Here is a 17,020-nt window from a genome sequence, read left to right on the forward strand (position 1 = left end):
GGGGCTGACCTGGGTTCCATCCTTGGCACCACACATGGCCCCCCGAGCCCCGCCAGGAGTGAACCCCTGAACACAGAGCAAAGAGTCAGCCCTGAGCACTGCCAGATGTACCCCCTTTCCTCACAAAAAAGAAACAGAAGTAACAATAATAAAAAAATTTCTTTGACTCTTAAGGAGCAGAAAGGGAATATTCATACTTTGTAACCTAATGCTATTCTCGGCTATCCGGTTAACCAGTCAGCCCTTCAGAATAGCAGTGTGATAGCCATACAGTCGAGCTCAGGAGAAATCGTCATTGTGCTTTTGAAAAACTGAGAGTATGAATATAAATATTGGGACAAAAGTCAGGTTCAGCTAAGAATCAGCTTATGTCCATAAAGTTGGCAACCCATAGCCTAACTGCATGTGGAAAGGAGTACTTCAGTGTGCAAATGATGCTTCTTGAGGCACACAGGCAAACACAGACGTTATTCATGCTTAGTTAGGAAATCATTTGCTGAGATGTTGGCTGCAAACCTAGCTTTCATGGATGAAACATTTTGGGTAGCATCCCCAATGTTCCCCTTGAGAAAATGAAGTAACAGAATCAGAATCCACTAGACACTTAAACTTAGTGGATGTTCTTTAATGTGGCTCCAGTGCTCTTTGTTTTGGCTTGTTGTGATATTTTGGCACAAAATAGCATCAGAAAAGACTCTTTGCCTTTGAACATAATAAATTCTGCACCCTTAAGTCGTTAATCTGAGCTGATGAGCTTTGCCCTAAAGTTAAAATATTTTGTCCCTCCATAATAATTCTCTTATTAAATCTCTGAATAATACTGATTTGTCTACTGACTGCTTCCAACCCATATGCTAGGTAAAGTGTAAAAGGAGGATAATAACAAAAATTATTAATTTCACAAGATTTTATATAGTGCTGGGATTATATATTTGAAATCTCTTCTCAGTTTTTTGATATATTCAATCACGGGTCCTTATAAAAACCCTCTATCAGGGGCCAGAAGTAATAGAACCATGGGGAGGGAATATGCCTTGCATGCAGCCAACCTAGATTTGATCCCCAGCATCCCGTATGGTCCCCCAAGCACTACCAGGAGTAATTCCTGAGCATAGAGCCAGGAATGACCCCTGAGGATTGCTGGGTGTGGCCCAAAAACTAAAACACAAAACAAAACAAAAAAACCTCTATCAGCCTCTTTTTAGTGCATCCTTTTAGTTTTAGGGCCATACCGGGTCAGGTGCAGGGCTTTCTCCTAGCTCTGTGCTCCGGGATCACTCTTAGTGGGGTATAGGGGACCAGGATGTGGTGCGCGGGCAAAGCTAGCGCTCTACCTTCTGTACTGTCTCTCTGACCCTGTGTTATGGGTGAGAAGGCTGTCTACTTTCAAAGGTAGGTGGTAGCACAGGGATCTAACTCCTGGTGTCTGGTTCCAACATCAGAGCTTTGACCACCACAGGATGCTGCCTTTATACCTCTCGCCAGACCACCCTCAGAGTTAATAACATCAAGCAAAGAACAAAAATGAGAATAGTTAACATTTCCAGCCCCCCCACTTTCTAGTCACTCGCAAACCGTTTCCTCCCAGCCAGCTGCATTCTGATCTTCAAAGTGAAGTTCCAGGTGAAAGTTTTAAATGTGATGAAGGTGGAGCCTTGAGCTCACAGAGCAACAACTCGGGAGGTGGAACTTACTTAGCATTAAGGATATTTGTTATAACAGGTGAAAATGATGGAAAGTGAAGTTGAGACATTACAGTTTGCTGAGGGTGGGGTGTGCAAAAGTAAAGTTGAGACATTAGTTTGGTATGTGGGGGCAAATGTGAAGTTGAGACATTACAGTTTGGTGGTGGGGGAGGGAGAGTGCTTTGTTATTTGAAATGTTACTTTCAATGACAGTTTATACAGGCTGCACCTCTAGGCCTCTGCCCCAGATAGTTGAAATTAGAATCAGCATTTTACCAGAGCAAAGACACAACTAGGAATTCACTAGGAATGGCCAGCTTTTATACTCTGTGGCATTAGAAAATCATTACAGCTATAGGACCCTCACTGATAAAGCAAGGGGCAGTCACATTCTAACAAAATCACCCAGGACTAGGGAGCTCCTGGAATCCTAAGGAGATTCAGAATGTTGCTGCGTATGGAAATTCAGCCTCTCCTGAAGGTTTGAACCCGGTCAGTTCACTTAACTAAGGGAGCTCTCGCTGGTGGTCCATTGGTATAGTTTCTACCTTGTATTTTTCTAGAGGGAGGTGGCAGGCAGCGGGGGCGGGGGGCTGGGAAGGGCAGCTACGGATGGGATCCTGTAGGTGCAGGACATGTGAGTGTCATTCAACATGCAGGGCCAGCTCACCTAAAAGGTAGCAGGAAGGAAAAGTCTGGCCACGTGGTAGAGGTCAGGCCTGGAAGAAATACTGACTTCATTTGGGAAAAAGATTTTCTTCTCGCTCTGAATTTACTTTGGAAGCCACTTATTCTTTAAGGCTCATGGGTGAATAATTTAGCTAGTCACTTGCCAAAGGAAAAATAAATACTAGGTCTATCCAGGAAGATAAGGTAGGTTTCCTTTCTCTCGAGTCAAATAATTTCCTCCATTGAGAAGGCTCACAAAAGTGTACCAGCATAAGACTTAGGAAACTCCGACTCCAGCATCTTCTCTGGAAAGGAGGAGATAGGAGGAATAGTTTGCTATTCACCAAACTTTAGTTGCCATCCTTCTGGTCAGTTTTCACCAGGGAACTCAGTTTTTTCGAAAGTAGACTAGAAAATGCATTTTATACTTCAACAGAAAAGTTATAGGCTGTTGGGTTCCCCCCCCCCCCGCCCCGCAACACACACACACACACACCACCTTCCCTTTTTGGTAACTCAGTCTGACTTAATAGCTATTTATTCAGAAGTTTTAGCCTCCCCCAAAGAGAGATAACCACTGTCTAGGTGTTATTTATCATTAATCCACTGGGGAAAATAGAAAAGTGATTATAGGGATTGCACATCTATTAAATTGTCACTCTAATTAAAGTCTTGTGAGGAAGAACTCAGATTCCTTATTCCATGATTTAGACAAATGCTTTTGTGTTAGCAATTGATCGAAAGGAAAAAAAGAGGGGCTGGAGCGATAGCACAGCAAGTAGGGCGTTTGCCTTGCATGCGGCCGACCCGGGTTCGAATCCCAGCATCCCATATGGTCCCCTGAGCACCGCCAGGAGTAATTCCGGAGTGCAGAGCCAGGAGTAACCCCTGTGCATAGCCAGGTGTGACCCAAAAAGCAAAAAAAAAAAAAAGGAGAAAAAGAAGCCTCGGCTGTCTCTATGGTTCAGAATTGTAGCAGAAATTACAGAAATGATAGTGTTTTTAATAGGCAATTATTCCATTGACTTTCTCTGTAAATGTGTTGAGTTATGCCATCATCCTCAAAGGGGACTTCCCAACAGAGGTCCTTTGAATGATGGAGTGTTACTCAAAAATATGACCTTCAGAGCTGTCCTACTCAGAGCTGAAATCGGCCCATGATGCCTAACTGAAGTCTTTGCAAGTTTATGGAGCCTTCTAAACTATCATGCCATTCGTATGGACCCTGGAATAATCTCACAGGGTAATTGTGGGCATTTCACTGGATTAAGTTTATAGTGCTCCTAGCATTAGAAGCTGGCATAGAATAAATGTGGAATCAAAGTTAATAATTGTTCTTGTGAATTACTAACCTCTCCTTGTGACATTTCTAAGTTGATTTTATTTCACAGGCAGAATAACAAGTGCTACATCAGGGAATGCCAAATGGTGGATTATTGTTTTATTTATTAACAAAGGATGAGGCAAAATAGAAGGCTGGTTGAAAAGCAAGTCATGTAACATGAACAGAATGACCCTGCTTTAAAAATGCATAAAGAAATTTGAAGAGAGGTGAACCTGAGTCTAGAGGGTTGTAAACCAGTGACTCCTGAATAATGTATTTATTTATTTGAATTCAGTTGAAAGAAAAATAAAAGTCATTCTAGCAAAAATAATAGATGTCTAGTAATTGTTCAGAAGATCATATAGCCAACCAATATGAGTTAACCCTAAATGTCTTTTGTTTGTCTTTTATACTTTCCCCCCATCTTTCTGCAGTAAACCTCTATGACATTATTCTAGCTTAATTTTTTTAATAAAAGGGGTCTCTGAAGCAGTGTGCAGTGTCATGGAACAGCCCTTGGGGATACCCAGCCAACTTGGCTGGAAGGCATTGCTCGGGTCCAGCCTTGCTGGGAACCACCAGGCTCCCACTGGTAGCACTCAGGGAACACGTGGTGATGCTGCTGCTTAGGCATGTTGGGCCAGAGATTCAACTTGGGGCCCCATGCATGGCAGGTATGAACCACAGCCCTTTGCGCCGTCTCCCCGGCCAATATTTTTATTGTATTGTATTGTATTGTGTTGCATTGTATTGTATTGTATTGTATTGTATTGTATTGTATTGTATTGTATTGTATTGTATTTATATAGGAGAACTGCTATTTATCCAGCCATTGATTAAGCTGATTGAATTGGGCATGATCTCCACATTATTTTTTAATTTAATTGGATATCATGAGATAGACTGTTACAAAGCTGTTCATAATTGGGTTTCAGTCACACAATGATCCAGTGCCCATCCCTCCACCAGTGCACATCAGCCACCACCAATGTCCCCTATTTCCCCACCACCATCCCCCAGCCCCTCAACCCCTACCCCTAGACTTCCTCTATGGGAAGCACTTTCCTTCTTGCTCTCTCTCTTCTTTTCCTTTTGTGCATTATGGTTTGCAATACAGGTATAAGAGGTCATGGTGTTTGTTCAGGAAATTTGGCATTTTTATCTGGCCGGTAAGGCTGGAGTAGCTTTTCAATTGGGTGGAAGCTTTGAAATGTGGAAGTGACTGTCGGCTTCCAGAAGCACTGGCAGTCACCCTCATGAACCAACTCTAGCGCCACCCTGTGAGTTCTACTAACAGCCCATATATATTTTTTTTTATTTTAAAATATTTTTTTAATTGAATCACCATGTGGAAAGTTACAAATCTTTCAGGCTTAAGTCTCAGTTACACAATGCTCGAATACCCATCCCTTCACCAGTGCACATATTCCACCACCAAGAACCACAGTAAAACTCCCCCCACCCCCCACCCCCAGCCCTCCACCCCACCTGTGTAGCTGATAAATTTCACTTTACTTTCTCTTTACTTTGATTACATTCAATATTTTAACAAAGAACTCACTATTATTGTTTAGAGTCCCCCCCCCCCAAGTTGGACCTGCTGGAAAGGACGCATTTGATAATTTGTTTTCCATTGCTGAGAATGAAGAGATATTAGGTCGTGTGGCCACAATAGCGGCTGCGAGATTTTGGATTTCTATATTTTAGTATTTCAGTAACTAAGTCCAGAGGAATAGAGGAAAGAAATATAAAGCCACAGTGGAACCAATCTGATGGAGTAGGTATGAGTGCTGACTGAGTCAAGCAGGTGGAGAAGGAAACATATGGTGAATGGTACCAAGAGCCTGGGGATTGCTGGGTTCAGTCCGAGGAAGAGCCTGCAAATTTTGGAGCCACGGGTATTTGAGAATCTTTAGTGAGGTTTTTATCCCCACTCCAGAGTCTTGCCCTTATCTTCGTTGTTCCAAGTATGTAAAAAATTCTGGAACTGATCTGGTGTTTTATGGTCTTTGGGGGACTCAGAGATCAAAAACACGTCAAAACATCTGTTTAAACTTTCTGTCGCGGCGGTGACTTCCAGAATGACAGGGTGCGAGGAAATGCAGTTGTCAAACAGCTAGAACCCTGACTCACACTTTATGGGGGGGAGTGAGGGCAACTGATGATCTAATTAAAATGCTCCCATTTTCAGTGATGCCAGCAATATTTTGCGGAGCAGTTTAGAGCATTCCTAACCTTGGGACTTATTGCTTACATTTGAAAAGGAAAATCCCACAGAGCTCATTTGGCGCTGTTTTATCTTTTTTGGTGATTCTCCCTGCAGGCATAAAGATCAGAATTTATGTATTTCTAAACGGTTTTTTTTTGGGGGGGGTTGTTTGTTTGTTTGTTTGTTTGTTTAAGATAAGTGAACTCAAAATGCAACTATCAGTAACTTTTAAATCATGGCTTTTTAATAAAAAAAATTTTAAATAAAAAATAAAGGTAAGCGGACTCTTGGTCCACAGAGCTTTGTGCACACGCATTATTAAGTCAGACGGGAACTGCGTTTTCTGACTAATTGTTTTCCCGCTTTATAAGGAAACATTTGTCCACACTGAGGATAGCCCCACTTTAAGTTTCAATATGGTTCGGATTTTACAGCATCCAAGATTTTCCTAACCAGCCACCTCTTCCCCCCCCCCTTCCTTTTCTTTTTTTGGTCTTAAAACATGTGCTTCTGGCGGGTTCAATAAATTGCTCCTGCCAACCAGTTGCTTTTATGGTAATTGACAGCGTAGCTGATTTTTTGGAACCTTCACATCTAAGACGGCATTTGAGCTCAGACTCTGGCGAGCCTGAGCCAAGCTACTTGCAGCGTAAGAGATACAGCTGAGCTGAATGTAGGGCAGTCCCAGCTCAAGTCTCTGCATGTTAATTAGCGACACTGAAAAGTCTGTCTAGCTCAGAACTCTGATTTCCCTCCTTCCGGTAGCATCCAGATTTCTCCCTTCCGTCTATTGTTTCTTAAATTACGGGGTGCCACTTCGGAAGGGGCCCAGAGGACAAAAAACCCTGAACACAGGTGAAGGGTCTGCAAACCCACTACTCCTTAAATAGTGACTGTTGGCTGGAAAGACACAAAACACTTGAACCCTATCACAGTCAGCAAGTTTATACTTCAGAGGAAGAAGAACCTAAGGAAAAAAATATATTTGTTTTTGCAAATTTTCTTATAGAGTGAGCTGGTTGTAAATTTTCTGACAAATTACAGCAGTTCTGTAAGATAACGGGGCCGTTTCTCTGCATTTCATTTCAGCATACCAAATAGAAAACAAAGAAAACAAAACTCCACAAACTACCAGATCTGGATAGACCTTTGCTTTTCCTCTAAAAACAAAAATATTTACAAGATTCCTTGTTTACTATTTTCTTTTTCCTAGTTCTTTAGAAAACTAGAACAAATTCCCTTCTGGGGGTGCCTTTTGGACATAAAATATCCTAGTGACACCTGGTAACTTCCACCACCATCTGAAGGACCGTCACCCCACCTCCCACAAGAAAAGCATACCCTACTCACACAAATTCTATCTTTTGATCTATTACTTCCCTGGATACAGAGACCCTTCCCCCCAAAATGGTAGCAGTTTGGTTTTTTCCTGAGCTTTTTTTGAAATCTTTGAGGTTGAACTTGCTACATTTGCGGCATTGTCAATTCAAAAGGAAACAAAAGGCTTCTCTTTTTATGAGCACGTCTATTGCCAAGAAAGGAACTTTAATCCATGCTGAATGACACTAAGGATGCCTGGTCTGCCTCGGAAATCAAATATATAGAGCTCAGTCCTTTCTTTTTAACACCACTGCGCAAATGCGCAAAACAAATTAAGAAAACCCAAATGGGGATTGGAGTCTGTGTTTTGACACTTCAAAGGTATTTTCATAGGCACCAAACTGTAAAACACATACACCCAAAGAGCAAGCAGAATTTTATAATTTCACAGTTGGCTGAAGTAAACTTGTTTCTCAGTGGAACAAGTTCCAGGAGGCAGCGAGGGGATTGCTCACCACATCCAGCCTTTCATGGGCCCGCAGGACAGACAAATTCTCGAATTTGAGCTGAAGCCCTCTCTGCATCTCAGCAGTGACTATATGCCCTTCTCCATGCGGGCTCCATTCACTTCCGTCTGGCCCTGCTGAGCCGTGTTATCCCTTACATACTTGATCCTGCAGGCCTCTCTTGTTGGCCTCGCGGTTATCACTCTCAGTTTGACAACTCCGGTAGGAATCTCGGTCTGGGCCCCTTTGTATATGTGAGACCTTTCTTTTGGAAGCCAGAGCATAGTTACATGGTCTTTTCTAAATGATGTTTTTGTTATTTCCCTAATGTTATTTAAGCTTCATGGAACTTGTTTTGCTTTTGCCAAGTCTTTCCATTGAATAAATATCTCCATAACCTATTGCTTCACTTTGGCAACAGGGTTGTTGCAATTTATGGGCAAAATTAAGCAAAGACCTAAAATCAACCCCTGTCTCTGTCTCTATCTCTATCTGTCTCTGTCAGTGTCTGTCTGTCTGTCTCTCTGTCTCTGTCTCTATCTCTCTCTCTGTAAAATGTTCAGTGCTGCTGGTTTTCTTCCTCCTAAACAAAGACCTTGACTCATTCTCTATTCTGGTAGCATCTTATATCTCAAAGCCACCGATGAGTTAAGTTAAAGCCAGGGTATTCAGAATTGTGCCTGACACACTGGAAATTATCTACAAACAAGGCTTCTCCGAGTTCAACACTGAAAAGTTGTCATTGTTTTTTTCCCTGTAACTGAATAATTTCATAATTCCCAAATAACCCTAAGCAGCAGAGGATTAGCTAACCAGCCAGGTAAGCCTACGCAGAGCCAGAACTCTTGGACCCTGAAAGATCTCTGGAGAGTGACCGTCCAGCCACTCACAGATCCAGATGCCTGTGAACTAGACACATTATCTCATTTATTCTCAACACCAGCCCTGTCATTTATTCACTGAGAACTTTTGTTTCTGTTTACCTTCCTTTTCTGTGTAATCTCCAAAGGACTAGGAAATCCTGAGTGGCTCTCTCTCGCCCGCCTGCGTTTGGTGGTCTTGGGCCACTCCCCCACCCAGGATAGCTGATGCCATGGGCGGACGAAGGAGGAAACGAGGGCCAGGCTAGTTAGTGATCATTTGCCATTTGTTGCATTTTCCCCATGCGCCTATTCCAGTTTCACTAAGCCCCTCATTCTACTCCCACACTGCCCCTCATTTCTGTCTCCTTCTGTCTCTCCCGCTCATCTCCGAGCTCCTACTCGCACCTTGGTCTCTCTCTAGTCTCTCCCCAAGCCCCACATTGGGGGTAGCCACCACACTCCGTCTGGTAGCATAATCAACATATAAAAGCCCTTCTTCAGCTCAAGGGCAAAATAACACTTAAGGATGTTTCTCCTCTTCTTAGTTCAAAAATGTAATTAACATCTTAATTCTACTTCTTAATATTAGTTATTTTGTATGGACATAATAAGAGATACATTAAGCTTGTAGGGTGGCTCTCCTGGGGACATCTGTCTATAGATCTCAGAGTACAGTGCTCAGGCCAGATGAATCTTTCCTAACCCTAGCAGGGTATTAATCCAGCTGTTACTTCTTATTTCATGACAGAATTTGTCCATGACCATGCTCTTAACTTATAGTTAAGTATTATGGCTCTTTAGCCTGCCCATTTCGATGCCAGGGTAGCTCACAGCTTGCCCTAAGTCCAACAAGTTCCTCATCGGGACCCTGCTTTTGGGATGCTAGAAAGTAAGGTCAACAGAGGCTTAAGTCAAGAGAACAGATGCCCAGGAGTAAATATCATTTGGAGTCAGTTAACTGTCTTCTTGTGTCTATACAAAAAGGACATTGCTCTGAATTAACTATGCAAAGGACTTAAGGAGAAGAAAAAGAGCAATATTTACAAGTTAACAGAGTCTGATTAGGAGATAAAGGTGATTGACCAGTTGGGGAAGCATAACACAAAGAAAGAGTTTACAAATAAACACAGAGGAATGAGAGCACTGTGATGAGAGTAACCCAATAAACGTAAGCTCCCTGTGGCAAGGCAGAAAGGACAAACCAATATATATATATAAATATATATATATATATTTAACAAACCAATATTATCCTACACTTTTCTTTCTTTGATTTTAAGCTCTCTGGGTCCCAAGATGAAGGACTGTGGGAAGAGTTCCATCTGTCACTCTGTCCCCCTCAAGGGCTTTGTCAGGATGTGCTAACTGGCTTTCCAGATTCTTTTCCTCGACAGAAGGACTTAAAGTTTAGCTAATTTTCATGACATGTAGCTCTTTTCTCTAGACTATTTCTTCCCAGGGAAGTATTAGGTGTGTCTTATAATCATGTTCTTCTTCTCAAGCCTTCAAGTTCCATGACTCCCTGCCATCCTAGAACTAGAAGCCTAACGAGTCTTGAGCACTGCAAATCACTTTGAGTTATATGTTGGAATGGGGAAGAGGAAGGAAGAGAAAGTGTGGAAGGCCAAAAAGACAGCTTTCCAGAAGGCTTACAACTAGAGGGCCTCCAAAAAAATTGTACTTTTCATGTTCTCTGCAAGTGGCACAGATTTCTTCATTCAATAGCTACTTGAGATAATGTCTGTTGTTGATGGCGATGATGTGGGTCACTTAGTTTCAATCTGCTTCCGACTACTCCTTCTAGGCTAATGAGAACTCCCAACCCCATCCTCTGACCCCATTCCCTGCTCCATGTTGGTAGCCCCTGTATTCCCTTTCCATTTCCCCTTCTAGGATGTTGATTTTTGTGTTCCCAGTACCATATCCTCTGTTGTTTTGGTTCATTGGTTTTTGGGTGGCCACACCAGGCAGTGCTCAAGGCTTCTTCCTGGAACTATACTCAAGGATCATTCCTGTAGGGCTCAGGGGACCAGATGGAGTGCCAGGGATAAAACCCAGGTCAGATGCATGCAAGGTAAGTGCCCCATCTACTGTACTATGGCTTCAGCCTCCCACTACCAGATTCTTTCAGCCAAAGGAACTACCCAGAGGGGCTTAATCAAAGTCAGGAATTCATTTCCTTTTCTTCACCTTTACGTGGTCTTGGATGATGTTATTACTCCGACTGAGGAGCACAGCTATGCCAAAGTTGAGAGTGAAAAAACTACAGCTCATCTCCTAACTCATTTGCTGCAGAAGCAGGTGAGGAATCGCATCTTCTTGTTCAGGCGTGCTGGAATATCATGGTGTGTGTCATTCAGTGGCTAACTAGAGGAAACTATTGGCGAATCATTTTGTTGAGATGAAGGTTTTATTCTCGTAAAATCCTAGAGTACTGAGCCAAATACCGAAAATCTTCTAGGAACTCCTTTATTTTACAACTAAGGAAAGATGGGTGGTGGGGGGGCATCATTCTCTGCCTTATAGGTACCACAGAGGTGGGTGATGGGGCAAGGCCAGAACTGTTCAGGATTCAGGAAACATTGTTTTCCCTCTACCTCTTGTCTCCTAGTAAAGGGACCCAACTTAATAAATAAATTAATCTCAGATTTGTGTATATTAGTATATAATATTAGTTCTAACTTCTCGCTGTCATCCCTGAAGAAATTTTTCTTTCCTATGTTGTAATGTAAATGACTTGATATTTGTTTTTTAAAAAAATGACTACATTTCAACCCTATCTTTTCACAACTTTCATTCCTGCTACTAATCACCAAACTTCTGTAAGCAAAAGTTTGAAAGGAGAGAAAAAGGAAAAGTAATTGAGCTTTTGTTTTTCTTTTCAGACACTCTGGAAAATGGATCCAATAAGGGTGAGAGGTAAGCATTGCATTTCTGTCTATCATTGGTGTTTTCCATGAATGTTACTTTCTGCATATGCAGCCATGAGTTTGATCTTTTCTTCTCTCTCTATCTCTCTCTTTTTTGTTTTACTTAAATCCAGTGCAGCTAATAGAAAGGGACCAAGCAAGGATGACACTTACTGGAAGGAGATTAATGCAGCTATGGCCTTAACAAATCTTGCACAGGGAAAAAACAAACTACAGGGAACCACCAGCTGCATCATTCAGAAGTCATCTCATATAGCAGAAGTAAAGACAGTCAAAGTGCCACTGGCTCAGCAGTTTTAAGAGTTTGTCATTTTTCAGATGGATGACTGTTCTGTTCTTCACATCGGTGTTTATCATAACTCCTCATCTTAAGAGCTGAAGCTGGAAGGCAAAGGCTCCTTTCAAAACTCGCTGTATTTTTAATTATCCTAAATATATCACTTAGTTGCTTCTGTAAAAGATATATAAATTATAAAAACTCGCTTTAATCAAAACTATTAACTTATTTTATGTTACTCGAACTATGCATAAAATGTCTGCATTGCCATTACAGTTAAGTGCCTTGCTTCCCCAAAGTAACCTACAACGTGGGCATAGTAAATGGCTGTGCCTCAAAATGACAATGCCATAATGCTTACAAGTCTGTGTGTCTCATTCCAGATGGAACTAACCATTCCAGAACAGAAACCATAATTGCTGAAAGCCCTTGAAATGTATTCAGTAATTCACATGTTAAAACTTGGCAATCTGTTCAGCTTAAAACAGAAATGTTCCTTTAAAGGAGAAAAAAAAAACCCTGTGCAATATTCTAAATTGTTCAGTGTACTTTTCAGAGTAACAGTGAGAATTTATGCATGTACCTCGCTTGCATATCAGCTATATTACAAGCTTCAAAAATGAAAGATTTGGTGTTAGGCTAAATGTGTATCTTTAAGAATTTCAGTGAATATATAATAATCAAAAAAAAAAAAACAAAACCTTGCTTAAAGCACCTCTGGAAAACACCACAATGCCCTTTAGAAGTAATTTGGATTTTCTTTTCCTCAAGCTTTGCAGTTTCTTTCATAACTTTATTATATAAATAACTCCAACTTTTCCCATGTGGAGCTATAGTTTGATTTTAAAACATAATCCTGTTTGCATTAGAGTTCAGTGGGTTTTTTCTTTCTTTCTTTCTTTTTTGTAATGGAAACTTTCATATGGAATGGCTGAAAATCTTTTATTTGGTTCATTTTGAATTACAATTGCTGATGGGCAATTTATACTGCCATGAGAACAAGACAATGAAAGAAATGTATCTTTGTGAATATACATATCCACATGTAAAATTTATTTTAAAATTTAAAACATATGGAAAGCAAACCGTTGAAGAGTCTCTGAATTTTGCCAAGGACGACATTAAAGAAAAAGTTAAGTGAAATCATGCTTTCAAAAAAGGAAATTTTGTTTCCAAATTTGACTATCATTGAATGAGAATAATCAATAAAAAAGAAAGAAGAATATCTTTTTCAATCAAACAATAATATTCTAATCAGCTTGGGGAGACTTGAAACTTGAATAAGCAGTGAGGATGCCAAATATAACAGAGCCTGTGTGTGACAGAGACGTATAGAAGATTGGACTCTTCTGTGGTGGGATGTTTTTTTCTGGGTATATAATCTATTTTGTAATTTTTTTTAAAACTGGAAAACATTTTTGGTGAGTGTGAATGAGAGCCAATAGTGCAGCCATGTGGTAACATTTTCTTTATTTTGCAAAATACTCTTAAAGCCAAAGGCTGCTTTAGCTGACAAATGAACTATATCATTCTTGATATAAATTGTAGGATACTTTTCCCTGTAACATAGCATTGGGGGATTGGGTATTTTTAGTGTAATGAAGATAATTTGATATGAAAATATTTTGTATATATATATATTTACTTTGTTTTCTAAATTGCTGTTTGCAATGAGTGCAAAGCAAGATTGTAAGTTATGACTGTATGATCAGATGAAGTATGAGTTCACTTGGTTTACATCCTTATGTAGTTACAGTTACGTGATAAAAACTTGGAAGTTTTTTGCGAAAACAACTTTGCCAAAAAATTGTGATCATGTCCATGAAAATGAAGGATAAATACTTCACTCTTTTTCATACTATTTTAAGTTATTCTAGTATTAAATATTTTAATAAAATGTTTGTTCTATACATTTCAGTTAGGTAAATAGATGCCGGTTGTATTTTGTTTGAATAAGTCATGATTCATTTTTCTTTTATAAAAAATCTTTTTAAAAAAATCAGCAATCTTTTTTTTTAGTATAAAACACGAATGGCAATCCACTATAGGGTGGCTATTCACATGACTATTTTTAAATACCAAAGTTTAGGAGTCTGGCCTGTAAATACATCAAGAAGATTTAATAATTAGCACATCCTTGGTAATATGTCCAATTGCAATTGTTTTTAACTTATTTTTTTCTTCTGCTACTTTAACCCATTCTGGAAGTTAAAAATCCCCCAAATCCTTTGGAATCTTAAACAATGCTGAGCCAGCAATTGAGAATCTTACTCATTATTTATGTTGTAGAGTAGTATAATCACATTTATTCTTCATTCTGCCATATGTAATCATTTTAATAAAATTAATAACTGCCAGGACTTCTTGACAGTCTTAAAATAAAAGTTAATTTCTAGACCTCAATAACCATATGAATTTTGTTTTCCTTGTATAGTTGACCAGGTGAAGAGAGAAATAGAACAGAAGAGTCCATTATAGACCATAGTTCTCCTTAAATTAGTAAGGGGAATGATATTGAAGGGCTGGATTTGTATTAGGTTTGCATTTCATCACCTTAGACCACCAGCCAACCATTTAAATGCCAAGAAAGAAATACAATGCTAACAGTTAAAACATATATCTTGGGCCTGGGAGATGGCTCAGAGGGATCAAGTGCATGCTTTTCATCTGGGAGCCCTGGGTTCAATACACAGTGCTAAATGATCCCCCAAGCACTTCAGGAGGGTCTCCACCCAAAAAAGTTTTAATTTAGAAAGTTGTACAATTTTAAAAAGAATATTTTCTCTGCATACCCTATTTTAGTAGCCAATATAATCGTTACTATTATTGTGTACTATGTATTGGACAAAACCTTGGCTTTGAAGCTACACAGATCTTCATCAGACTTAAAATTCTTCCACAGTAAGATCCACTCATCATTCTCGTCTTCGGTTTCTTCATCTGCAAAGGAATTAGGTATACCTGTAGAGTTTGTTACATGTTTCAGAGAATATACAGCATAGTATTGTATTCAGTATACAGCATACAATATATGTAATAGTGCCTGGAGTTTAGTAAGTATTTAATAAATGGAAGGTATCAGCACATCATGGTATATAATGCTTATATAATCCTTATAATGCTTATGTGCTTTGAGAAAGACATAGGACAGGAATACCAGGAATACCAAAGGAATACATGACATGGGTCATTTAACAAAGAGCTTTAGGAAAAGAAAGACGTCTGTTAGGAAAAACTACCAAGAAATGCTGAAAGTTGATATCAGAATTTGGCCTTCAAGGAAGATTCTTTTATTATTCCTTTGAACTTCCTGGAGAAACACATGAAGTAGAACTGCATGAAGAGAAAAATGTATGTGCCAATGGAAAACTGTGTTCAAGAGCGTCCTTCATTCACAACGTCACAATTGCTTTTCCCTCTACTTATCCTGCTTGATCCTGTTCAAGATGACTAAGAACTCAAGTTTCTGTCTGTATTCTCAGCCTGCTCCAAGTAGCAATGTTTAACAAACAGTGGCAACAGCCATGGCCTGCTTTTAAGCTCATCCAGCTCAATGGCATAACATCATGCAAATAAACACAGAGAATAAGAACAAGCCGCCTGACTTCTGTCTGGGGTGGCTGAGTTTGGCCATGCCTTGGAAGTAGCATGGAATGGTGGTAATAACTCCAGCTAGCACAATTGGTCTTACTCTTTACTCCTTAATGAATCTGAGGAATAAACATAAACTTTCTCTATCTAGTGTTTGATATCTGAAGTGTACCTACTCTGAAGATGCATTGTAAGGATTAAGAGAGACAGTGGATATAAAAGTGTTTTCTGCAAACTACATGGTACTGTACAAATGTTAATGATTATTAATATATTCCAGATGACTATCAAAAGCCTAATAGCCCATACTTTCAGAAATATAAATTGTGGTTTCTATAAAGTATACAAGGGCCCCTAGATTTTATCAGATACATGCTATGATCTATCATATTTGAATCCCTTTGAACACAAAGAGTTCTTTTGGTCCTTTACTGCTTTGTAATAATTATAATCAGAATTGGGTCATTGTCACACTGCAATAATAGGATCCAGATTTCACCACTTCCTAGCTTTGATATTCATGCTAGAGAGAAATCAGAATTTGGTTTGGAGGTGTGCACTGGACTTTTTTAAGGGAAAACACATTTCTAAGTTTGGAAAGCAAGCTGATGTGTTTTTATGGCTTTATACAAATGACTTCATGGGAATTTGTTTTCTATAAAGATATTTTCAGTAAGTCTCTTGAAGTAACCCAAAGTCATTTCTGAAAATTTTTATTCTGGGGAGCGTGTCTATTCTTAACTTGCATTCATCAATTTTAAACTGTCACTGTCACTGTCACTGTCATCCCGTTGCTCATCAATTTGTTCGAGCAGGCACCAGTAACGTCTCTGATTGTGAAACTTATTGTTACTGTTTTTGGCATATTCAATACACCCTGGTAGCTTGCCAGGCTCTGCCAGGCGGGCTCGATACTCTCGGTAGCTTGCCGGGCTCTCCGTGAGGGGCAGAGGAATCAAACATGGGTCGCCCACATGAAAGGCGAACGCACTACCGCTGTGCTATCGCTCCAGCCCAAATTTTAAACAAAATTTTTAATTAAAAAAAATATAAATGTAGGTCTTCCACCGTTTAGACAACTACAGAATAGATACCTAGAAATGGAACTGAGGGATCAAGTGATGGATGCATTAAAAAGAATTTTGTTGTTGTGTTTTGGTGCTCAGGGCTTACTCCTTTGCTCTGTGCTCAGGGATCACTCTTGGTGGGGCTCAAGGAACCATATGAAGTTCCAGGAATTGAACCCCGGTGGACCTCATGCAAGGCAAATGCCCTACACATTATACCATAACTCTGGCCCATATGTTAAAGTTATTCCTGTACGATGCTGTTAAATTGTGAGCTAGAAAATTTAACAATTGACAGATCCAGCAACAGGATGTATTTGTTTTTCCTTGGACAAAACATTGAGTATTACTAAGCTTTTCACTATGTGACAATTTCATAGATAAAATAAAATATTATTATTCTAAGTTGTACTTTTTAAAGATTGGTGTTAGTCTACATAAGCTTATTGAGCACTGATACTTCTTTTCACTGAACTAGTGATAATTCTTTCACTTAGTGATTTGTATGAGCTCTTTGTATATTCAAAATATTAGTACTGTGTCTACAATATAGGTTGCAAGTATTTTCCAAAATTTTAA

General features: G+C 39.7%; 1 protein-coding gene across 4 annotated transcripts in view; it reads left to right on the forward strand.

The window, feature by feature from the left end:
• The window catches only part of MKX (mohawk homeobox), a 79,069-nt gene extending 64,926 nt beyond the window's left edge, over nucleotides 1-14,143 (forward strand). For 3 of the 4 annotated variants that reach the window (XM_004605382.2, XM_055147509.1, XM_055147510.1), the window contains exons 6-7: nucleotides 11,462-11,495; nucleotides 11,620-14,143. In XM_004605382.2, the coding sequence (XP_004605439.2) occupies nucleotides 11,462-11,495; nucleotides 11,620-11,806 (221 nt within the window). In that variant the 3' untranslated portion in view covers nucleotides 11,807-14,143. The remainder of the gene's footprint in view (nucleotides 1-11,461; nucleotides 11,496-11,619) is intronic. The other variant, XM_055147511.1, reaches the window with a different exon arrangement.
• The last annotated feature ends 2,877 nt before the right edge of the window (nucleotides 14,144-17,020 follow it).

Source organism: Sorex araneus, chromosome 9, assembly GCF_027595985.1.
Source record: "Sorex araneus isolate mSorAra2 chromosome 9, mSorAra2.pri, whole genome shotgun sequence".
In the NCBI taxonomy this organism is placed as follows: Eukaryota; Metazoa; Chordata; class Mammalia; order Eulipotyphla; family Soricidae; genus Sorex; species Sorex araneus.